Source organism: Panthera uncia, assembly GCF_023721935.1.
Source record: "Panthera uncia isolate 11264 chromosome A3 unlocalized genomic scaffold, Puncia_PCG_1.0 HiC_scaffold_11, whole genome shotgun sequence".
Lineage (NCBI taxonomy): Eukaryota > Metazoa > Chordata > Mammalia > Carnivora > Felidae > Panthera > Panthera uncia.
The window spans coordinates 61,874,613-61,885,701 of record NW_026057578.1 but is presented as its reverse complement, the minus strand read 5'-3'; the positions used below and the strand labels follow the sequence as shown (position 1 = coordinate 61,885,701).

General features: G+C 39.2%; 1 protein-coding gene across 1 annotated transcript in view; it reads right to left on the bottom strand.

Annotated features, from left to right (window-relative positions):
• The window catches only part of PLEKHH2 (pleckstrin homology, MyTH4 and FERM domain containing H2), a 114,478-nt gene that overhangs the window by 57,147 nt on the left and 46,242 nt on the right, over positions 1-11,089 (bottom strand). The window contains exons 7-11 of the mRNA XM_049650217.1: positions 10,589-10,774; positions 7,207-8,168; positions 4,126-4,201; positions 2,584-2,678; positions 1,849-1,993 (exon numbers count right to left, since the gene is read on the bottom strand). Of these exons, the coding sequence (XP_049506174.1) occupies positions 1,849-1,993; positions 2,584-2,678; positions 4,126-4,201; positions 7,207-8,168; positions 10,589-10,774 (1,464 nt within the window). The remainder of the gene's footprint in view (positions 1-1,848; positions 1,994-2,583; positions 2,679-4,125; positions 4,202-7,206; positions 8,169-10,588; positions 10,775-11,089) is intronic.

Genomic DNA, 11,089 nt, shown 5'->3' with positions numbered 1-11,089 from the left:
CTCTCTCTGCCCCTCCCCCGTTCATGCTCTGTCTCTCTCTGTCCCAACAATAAATAAAAAACGTTGAAAAAAAAAATTAAAAAAAAAAAATAAAAAAATAAAAAAATAAAAATCTTTTGTAAAAAAGAAGCAATAAGGCTTAACGATATAAACAGACTATTTCATGTGGCAGCAGCTACAAAGTAAAATTCAAGGGAACATTGTCACAATAATTCACTTGCCTTTTTCAGAAAATGACTAGCAAGTTGCAAGCCACATCTGGAGGGTCAATACAATTGGAAATTTTGAATATAATAAATAAAATCAAAGATTTGCATCATTATTCATTGCAATATCTAGCAATTTTTCAAAGTGTTTATTAACATTTAAGGGACTTGTTAGGACAATGTCACCATATCAATATTCTTGTCTATTTGACAAAGACAAGTAATAGTTGTTATAGTAGCAATACTTTTATATTTCATAGAATAACAGAAACTTAGACTTATAAGGGACCTCAGAGATCATCCTGATTGGTGCCCTCGTTCTCTAAGGAGACTAAGGTCCAGAGATTAAACTAAAACATTTATCCCAAGTCAAACAGCTGGGCAGGAGCAATGCTGGAGTGCTAATCTGGGGCGCCCGACCCCAGGGCCAGTGTGCTAGGCACTACCCCAGGTGTTAGGGAGAGAGCAGACAATAAAACAGAAAAATCTCTGCCCTCATGGAACATAGATTCTAGTTGGTAGAGACAGAAAAAAAACAGGCAGTAAGTGCTATGAAAAAATAAAACATAGAGCAGACTAGAGGGAATAGAAAGAGTTAGTAGATGGAGAAGAGCAAAGGACTGCAACTCGAATGCTGTGCTCAGGGTAGATCTCACTGAGAAGGCAGCGTTGGAGCAAAGCACCGTAGGATGCGCCCAAGTTGGCCCTATAGACATCTGGGGGGAAGAAAAGCAGGTAAAGGAAACAATCAGTGTGAAGGTCCTGAAATAAAAGCATGCCTGGCCTGTTCTAGGAACAGCAAGAGGGTGTAAGGAAGGAGAAAGGAGATGAGATCAAAGGCACAAAAGAGTCAGGTAACACCTTATAACCATTATGGGTCTTTGCAGTGTTTTGAGCAAAAGTGTGATGTAACCCAATACCAGCTGTTGGGAGCTAAGATAGGAGAGTGAAGACACCAATGACAGCCCCGAAGCTTAATAAAACCTATGGAAGCTGAGCAGTTCCAGTTGAAGTTGAGGGGCTGGGGATTACCTAAGGGTTCTGTGGAACATAATCTGAAAACCAACAGAGCACGCTGCATTACTTTTGTAAAATTCAGGTGTCATTCAGTGTGATTATCTCTTTCTGTAACCTCTACCTATGCCAAAAGTTTCTTCAAAATCCACTAAAAATCATAGACATGCCCAAAGTAAAGTTATTGTTGGTTTCCATCTTAATATCAGGTTAACCACCAAATTTTTAGGTGTATTTTCTCCCGTTTAGCAGCATAACAAATTTAGCTGAAATAAGTCTATCCCATAAATTATGCAAAATGCCACACGGTAACTATAAAAGAGAAACCTCATTTTGGCCAATTATTTCACTCTATTCCCATAATAAAGTGAACTCTCTCTTACAGATAGGATAAGGTTAAAACAAAAAAGATCATGTGGCTTATATGGAATCACAAAAAAAATAAGAAGAGAACTAGGATAAGAATATAAACATCTCAGTCTTGGCTAATTCTCTTTTCACTTTGGTTTCAAGCAAGTACTTTGGCTTTTTTAAAAAGTCCTATTAGGTGGATGAAATTCCAGAATATCCTGAATTAAATACCCTGATTTTTTTGGAGTTGTCTTGTGTGCCTGAGATTCTCCCTCACCTCGTTTCATTGCTCTGGGGCTGCCTGGCCCGCTTCGATTGCGCGTGTCTGACTCCGAAGTCCGGGAGCTGGATCTGGAACTATCTTCTTCCTCTGACCCAGAGGAGTCATCCAGGAACGGGCTGCTGCTTATTTGGGTTGCCTTCTAAAGAAAAGCACAGCGGCCTATCTGTGTCCCTCTCTTTTTAGATATAAAATGTTTCACCAGAAGTCACAAAATAAGATTTTTTAAGGGAATACAAGAATATCTTTTGGTATTATCAAAGTCATGTGGTTAAATCCCAAATTCTAATTAGCAAGGCGTTCGTCAAATATAAAAGATTCCTGGAAGGATAGGCTGTTAATAGTTGAAAATACTTATTTTAATTAGGTACTTCAAGCAAGGAGGAGGGAACCCTGGCAGTGACAAAAAAATCTTGCCAAATTAGGAATTTTCCCTACATCATTAATAGTGGTATTTCCTTTAAACAATTAACCACCGTGGAGGAGGTGGAAAATCACATGGGGTGTAACAAAAATGAGCCCAGACCTCTAATACTCTGAGAAGCATAAATATCTCCTCCGGATCTTTCCATTTCTTCTCTTTTTATGATATATTAGAGTGAGTGTCTAAAACTCCCTATAAAGGGAGAGTCTGTGTAAAATGTCAAGAATGGAATCTGGAGCTTAAATAAACAGTTTTCTCGATCCACCATGAAGAGAACCACATGTTTAGCAGTAACAATAATGACTTACCCCCTTCAAAGTTGTATACACTGGGGTTGTCATATTCTTGTATATCAGAGAGGTATAGAGTCCTGATGTGGTATAGGAGAGCAGAGGGGCAGAATCTGAAAGATAAGACAAAGTGATTTAAAAAACAAAAAACAAGAAACTTCTCTCTAGCACTTAGGTCTATTTCTTATGAATGTGAGCTAGCAGAAGTTCCAATTAAAGAGAAGCTGGATTAACACACGACTGTTCTCACATAGTCTGCTGTAAGGATATACTCTCTTGCATGGTTCATTATTTCCTCATGTATGTTACTTCCCCAACTAGACTGGATGCTCTTTGAGAGTAAGGATCATAGCTTTTATTTCTTCGGCAGGCATTTCTATGCAGGTCAGGCTGGGCAGAAATAGCACAAACATCTGCTGATTCAGTGAGCAGTTCCCTATGAAGATATTCTCCAATTATTCATAGCCCTGTTACTGACATGGTGTTAAAACATCATCATGCTTAAGCTTTTATCAGGTGAACCTCATGTTGAAAGTTTAGGAATATAATTTCCTGAATGGTAAGAACAGAACATTGCTGAGAAGAAATAGAACATCAATGGTTGCCTCTAAGATATGGATCAGTAGTAGGAAAGGGAGGGAGCTAGTGGAAAGAACCACAGGAAAACTTCTCTTTTTATTCCATACAGTTTTCTGTTGTTCGGTTTTACTTTTCATACTGGGAATACATTGCTTCTTTAAAAATTTTTTGAAGAAAGGAAAGAAAGAAAGAAAGAAAGAAAGAAAGAAAGAAAGAAAGAAAAAAAGAAAGAAAGAAAGAAAAGGGGAAGGGATGGGAAGGGATGGGAAAGGAAAGGAAAGGAAAGGAAAGGAATGGAAAGGAAAGGAAAGGAAAGCAACGGGAGAGTGAGTTTTAAACTCTGGAAAAAAGGACATAGAGACTGATATTTTTATAATTTTAAACAGCTGAAACTCACAGTTTCTTTGCTTTACCCTCTTTTAAATAAAAAGCAAAAAGAGGTACTTTCTGCATCAGAATTGAACATATATGTGCCCCTATATTGGGTAACAATAAATTGCAATTTAAAATGTAAATCAGCAACCTTAGAAATCATTTCCTGAAATACATAATTCTATCTGCTCCAATGGCTTCAAACATTTAGGCAATTCTTGGTTAGTGAAATGGCAATATAAAATCACTTATTTGTTTAAACATGTTTTATTGCAGTAAAAAACACAACATAAAATTGACCACTTTAACTGTTTTTAAGTGTATGGTTCGGTTAGTGTTAATTATAGTCACATTGTTATGAAGCAAGTCTCCAGAACTTTTGTATCTTGCAAATCTGAAAGTCTATGCCAATTAAGCAACTATTCCCCCCCGCCACCACCACCCAGCCTGGGGTCACCACTCCTCCACTTCCTGTTTCTATGAATTTGACCACTTCAGAGATCTCATAGAAGTGGAATCACACAGCATTTATCTTTTCATGACTCGCTTATTTCCTTTAGCATTATGTGCTCAAGGTTCATCCACATTGCAACATGCAAAATCACTTACTTTTATTAACATTCTCCATATTGAAGGCCTCAGACATTCGAATACCTGATTTGGCTACAGCATAAATTCTGCTCTCCTAATGTAAAAGAGAGATTTAAACTGGATATTTAAAGCAAAGAAATGATTACTTTCAATACACATGTTTTTCATTTGTTCTTCATTTAATATTCACCAGAGCAGAGCATTATTATAAAACTGTCATCGGTGCCAACACAAATATGCCACCGTGAACAGCACTGCAGACGTTTTCCATCCATTAGTCATTCCATTATTTATCTTTGTTCCCTAGTTTTTGCTTGGTATTTTGAATTCTTTTCAAGAGATAGGAAAAAAAGTAAGAGAAAACTTATTCATAGTCACTGGTTGCACATAAACACCACGTTTAGTATTCTACCATTCTAAACACGGTTAAAGAAAAAAACGCAGAAAACCTTGAACGGCTGCAACATGAGGTTAGAAAGCATTCATAATCATTGACTGTACATGAATATTACCTTTAATATTCTACTATTCTAGAGTATGCTGAAAGAAAAGAGAAAAATCTTCAAGTCAGAAATCACAGAGTAGCTTTAAGTGTTTTCATCTCCTTATTTCAATGTCCGTTTCAATCAAGTACAAGAAATACGTGAGGCTCGGGGCGCCTGGGCGGCTCAGTCGGTCAGGCGTCCGACTTTGGCTGAGGTCATCACCTCACAGTTTGTGAGTTCGAGCCCCACATCAGGCTCTGTGCTGACAGCTCAGGGCCTGGAGCCTGCTTCAGATTCCTTGTCTCCCTCCCCTCAGCTCCTCCCTTGCTCACACTCTGTCTCCCTCTCAAAATAAATAAAAATTAAAAAAATAAAATAAAAAAAATACCTGAGGCCAAATAATAAATGAATTTGAGAATGGCAATGGAATTTATCATATTATCTTATTCCAAAAGCAGGTTATTATTTTGCTTTCTCTTCTTTGAGAGAAATCTCTGAAATGGGTACTGGAGAGGTTATTCACCCTGCACTCTGTGAGAAAAGGGATTCCAAGTTGTTCTTCATGAATAATCACCGTGTCCTGAATTGTGCACCACATCTAACCTGGACAGTTGCCTGAACCAAGGCAGGGCAGGTAGTAAGGCTGTGCTCTTTGGGACTGGACTGGCCAGCGGCCTGCTAGGTAACAGGCATGAGATCCCTAACTGTCTGAGACACTTTAGTTTGGAGAGTGGCTGAGTGAACGAAACAGATGTGGTTTCCTTGAGAATGAGATATACACACAGCGAAGAACAGCAGAGTTGGCGGAACAGAAAGATATGTAAACACAGGGCAATAAGCAGGAGACGAGATGCAGCTGGAAGCATGACAGTGTGGAGGAGAGGAGTTAGCAGTAGAGGACAAGGAGAGTCACGCAGATGGGACAGGACAAGCTGAGACACTGGACCAGGGGCAGTGGGTGTCTGTCACCTGTTTCTAAGGAGTTGGCTATTAGAGGTGCTGCCGACATCACATGTTTTCCCACTAGAGTGACTACTGTATTTTGAATGATATTCCAGTTTGGTAAGGATGGGCTATGCCTTCAAATAAACTCTTAAAAATCCTTAAAATACACTCTCATAAATTGAGGCAACTGGAATACATCTCTTTTCCTTGAAACCTGAAAATACCTAACAAACGCTGAAATAAAATCTCAAACTTGGCCAGCCTGCCAGAAGGCTTTTGAAAAGCAATACTACTTTTTCAGGATTGAACAAATTGAAGAGAGAAAGGCAAAAGAGTAGGAAAATGGTTTGCCAAAAAAAACGAACTTGAAAAGCCTAACCTAAATCTCCGAAAATCTCAACATAATAAAAGAAGCAAAAATTTCAAATCCTCACTGCCTGAAGGATAACATAATTGGAATTCCAGAGATTCACATGCCAATAACGTCCACTTTTTTGCGCTATCCAGAATTTAATAATGAACTGCAGACAGTTTCATGTGGACACCACAATGAAATGTTCTTTTGAAAGTAAAAGCAGATACATCTCAAGGTCTGGATTTATAGTAGGAAAACATGGCTGCCTTCATTTGCTTAAAATCACATGGATCTCTAAATAAAAAATAATATCACAGAAGATGACCCCCAAACCAAAAAAATCCTGCAGCCCAGACGCTTCTCTGGAGGCCAGACTATGGCAATATGTGAGGAAAATGTTAAATCCACAAAACAGATAATTTCAGTTTGTTTCAAATATAAGAGTATTTTTTTAATTGAGTGATGTGTAGATATTCCTATAAAGAATCATACAGTTGATGGGCTAACTATTGTATTAATGGTCAGTGTTTCAATGGAAGGAATTTCAATCTACTCCAGATACATAGGAAGATGCTTTTGATTAAAGCAACTGATTTATAAGCTCGTGAAGAGTAACATTAAATTTCTCTTAAAGCCAATCAAGTAAATGATTAAGCACAAAAACTGATGGCCAATAAGAGTTAGGTGTCCTGGTTGCGAATTTGTCCAAGGTATCACACGGGTAGGAGGAACACTTCTTCCCCACCCCTGATGTTTCCTTCCATGTGCAGGGAACTCTAGTAACTGAACACTCTGGGTCCCTCTCCAACCATTCATTTCTTCTTCCCAAGGAGGAGGGATGGCTTAATGCGACTGGCAAGCTTAGAAGGAGAAACTGGACAGGCAGAGCCGAGCACCCTCCTTGCTCCTTTCTCTTGAGAAGTAAAGGCATGCAAGAAACACCATTTGTTCTTTCTCTGGGCTTTAAGCTACCCAAGAGGAACAGACGTCTAGCGGTCTAGGGTTACCTGGGACTGGATGAATAAATCTAGCGAATTCTGAGTTCAGTATCAGAAAGCTCATTTGCCGACCAACTCTCTAAAATCAGTTTTATCAGTAAGAAAGGTAATGTTTTGATCTCCTGCCTGTCTTCACCTTCCCTTATTTCTCAATTGACTCAGAACTCAGTAGGGAAAGAGAAAGGGAAATGGTACTCTGAACACCGAGACTTTTCAGAACAATCTGGACCTGAAAAGAAATAGAAGAAAGTAAAACATAAATGCCGGTTTAGGAAAAAGCCAGCATGCACGCGTTGCACACGGCAATGTCATTTACCCAAGAGGGAAACCGGTGCAGGGGCGGAGTTGGTGGTTTGCTGCAGGCCGGCTTCTTGGCTGAGTCACAGCTTTCCTGGTCGTCAGAGCAAGGGGACTCCAGGGAGTCATAGGAAAACAATCCGTCATCACAACTAGTGTCCATATTCTCTAAAATTTCTGTACCGTCGTCATCAACTAGATCAAGATCTGTTTCCTGAGGTCTGAGCGGCCGGATCATGCTGATGGCATTTCTGTTTGTACCAAACATCCTATCAGAACTTAACTGTGGCTGGCTTAAGTGCCTTTTGGCTAGTGCCACACTTATACTGAAAACATTAGGAATCCTTAACTTTGGGGGTGGCAGGTTTGATGAAGGCACTAATTGTGTTCCTTTTCCAGAAAGTGAGTTAGGATGCTTTGGAGTCAAAGCCGGGGTCAAAATAGGGCTTGGTGTATTGGCCTCGCTGGACGAAGATGAATAATCCAGTCTCTGAGACTGAAATTTTTTATTCAGTTCATCCGATGAACTATCGTGCTCCTTTTTATCTGATTCAGAATTTCCCTTTCCAAGGGGACAATTCTGAGCTTTCCACTGTGCCTCCTGTTGCCAAGAATACAGCTTCTTATGCTCCAGTCTCTTTATGCCAAAAGTCTCTTCTTCAAATATGGAACTGCTGTCATCAGATGCTGTCAGATACGCCTCGCTGCCCATTCTGCTACCCTGGACGCCTTCCTCTGACGTGTGACTGGAAAGGGTGGACGTGTACCTGCTCTTGGATCTTCCTTTGCTCCCACCTTCCTCGTCCGAACTCCAGTCACTCCCTGGAGCCCCAGAATTCTGGGACGTGCCACCATCTGTTGCAAAGCTTGTTCTTGTTTTCCGATTCTGTTCTGAGACACAAGTGGTTTGATGCAATGTTCTCGGACCCCGGTTGTTTTCCTGGATTTGGTTCTCGCCTGACTTTTCTGGAATTTCCATTTCTAGAAAAGCATACATCATATTGGCATGTTGCCTTTAATAATGTCAACTCTCTGTACCTACACTATAAAAAGTGGAATTTTCGTATGAATAAGGTTAATTTACATTATCCTTTAGTTGTATGTCTTGTTGAAGCCCAACTTTGAAAACTGTAAGCTCTATATAGAATATGAGTCTTAACACTTCAATAGAATAGTATGAAAATTAAACCCCTTTTTACAAAGAAACACGTTGGGTAAAAGGAAACCGACAATGGTTTAAAATGAAAGAAGCAAAATGTGAAACAGGGCAACTCTGACTATCAAAAAAAAGCAGCCACCAAAGAATACCACTGATTCTGTTTTAAAGCAAATGACAGCCTTCTTTCAACTAAATTTTCAAAATCATAAGTAAATTTAAACATAATAAATACAAAGCTATAGTTTAAAAAACAAACAAACTTTGTTCCCAGGCTTCCATACATGAAATATGCAAAGCCATGAAGAAAAAACACAGAAAAGCCCTCCTCACTCTACTTTTGGTTTATTCATATATACAAATGTGTTTTTACAACAAAAACGATGTTTTTTAACAATGTCTTTCCACACGGCTTATTTTTGTTTATCATATAATTAATGAAATGAACCAGGGGCTTCATAAACAGCGAGCTAAAGATTTAGGTTCAAGAGTGTAAGAGGAGGTGCCTCAGCGGCTCAGTGGGTTAAGCGACTGACTTTGGCACAGGTCATGATCTTGCAGTTCGTGAGTTGGAGCCCCACATCGGGCTGTCTGCTGTCAGCACAGAGCCCGATTCGGATCCTGTCTCTCTCGCTTTTTGCCCTTCCCCTGCTTGTGCGTGCTCGTCCTCTCTCGCGCTCTCTCAAAAATAAATAAACATTAAAAAAAAGAGTATAAGAGAAACTTTTAAACGTAGATATGACCTTAATAACAAGGAAATAGAGGCTGAACAAATAAACTCTGTGATTTGGCATCAGGCAATTTGTTAAATTTGCATGTGAACAAGAGCTTCAGGACAGGCAACCCCCACTGTTCTGAGCTATGCTTAACTGACCATTAGAAAGTAGAAGGGAAATTAAAATGACTTCTCAAAAAAGAGAAGAAAATTGCAACTAACATCAGAAAAGCAAGTAGCAAAGGAGAACTCCGACTGGAAAAACATTATGTAGTTTTCAGGATTTTAAAACCAAGCACAGAGACAGCTTTTGGGGCTGTAGTTTTTCTCCTTTGGAGGAAGGAAGCAGGAACTGAAAAGTGAGCAGATGCAAATTCAAGCCTTTAAAATATTTGGGCAAAGTCACAGTACAGGTGGCAAAGCCAGCAGCTGACAACAGAGCAAAATTTAAAGGGGCTTTACAAACAAAAGAAGGGTAGAAATCTGCACACAGGTCCAGGACTTAAAACATCTATGCAAATATTTTCCTCTTTGAAGCAAAACGGAAAAGGGAAAATCAAAGCAAGTATTCTCCTCTTTGAAGCAAAACGGGAAAGGGAAAATCAAAGCACTCACTGAATTGTCCCCTGGTGTTCTTTTTCTTTATAAGTTTACTATGCCATATTTGACTTTATATTTAACATCAAGTAATTTTAAAATGTTTTAAGTAAATAATAGTAAGTTCATTGTTCTAATGTGAAACTCAGCGAAAACAAGTACCTTATAGGTGTGAAGGTGAACTTTTTAATTTTAAATATCACTGCTACTGGGGCACCTGGGTGGCTCAGTAGGTTAAGCGTCCGACTCTTGGTTTCGGCTCAGGTCATGATCTCATGGTTTTGTGGGTTCAAGGTCCGCATCAGGCTCTGTGCTGGCAGTGGGGAGCGTACTTGGGATTCCTTCTCTCTCTCTCTCTCTCTCTCTCTCTCTTCCCCTCCCCTGCTCACATTGTCTCTGTCTCTCAAAAATAAATAAATAAAACCTTAAAAAAAATTAAATATCACTGCTACCTACTTCAGGAAAATGTACCAAGAGAGGAAAATCAGTCTCTCCTATGCATTCTTGGCAAAAACTTTCAAAACAACACACAAGATAACTAGCTATACAGATTAAAGGCTGGACTGCTCTTTAAAAACATTTTCATAAAACATCAACTTGTCAAGAAAAAAAAAAACAAGGAAAATCAATCTATATTTGGATGAATCTTAACAAACTATTTTTTCTTTTTAAAAAATGTCAAAGTAGGGGCACTTGGGTGGCTCAGTTTGTTGAGCGTCCAACTTCGGCTCAGGTCATGATCTCACGGTTCGTGAGTTCAGGCCCCGCGTCGGGCTCTGTGCTGACAGCTCAGAGCCTGGAGCCTGCTTTGGATTCTGTGTCTCCCTCTCTTTGCCCCTTTCCCACTCACACTCTGTCTCTCTCTCAAAAATAAATAAACATTAAAACAAATTTTAAAAAATGTCAAAGTAGATTCTTCTAATCCATAAATACCTTCTATGTCTTTTCCCTCAGTGAAGTCAGGTTCTTTAGATGATATCTTGCTCATTTCCACAGATTTTACTACTTGAGGAGGACTCCTTGCTCGGGATAAAAAGCACCCAAAGGTCAAACTGCTTAGGCGCTGGCCTTCCAAGAGCTTTGGTGTAGAGACAATGGATGACTTCTTCCCCTGTACTTCTGCAAGATCATTAATCAAAATCAAGATTGGAATTTTTTTACAATAGTTTATTAAACACAGAACCAAAGCATATAAGATCTGGACAACTTACTCTTTATACCAGAAAAAAGCCTGCAGTTCATCTTAATTTATGTACAGTAACATGGAAACGTCAATGTCTGGCATCACATGCTAATGTTTAAATCTGTTTATATACTTTGAATGTTCTAAATATTTTTTAACTGCAGAGAGAAAAATATTGAATCCCTTTAAAAGTAGTTCTCAAATAGGGGCGCCTGGGTGGCTCAGTCGGTTGAGCAGCCGACTTCGGCTCG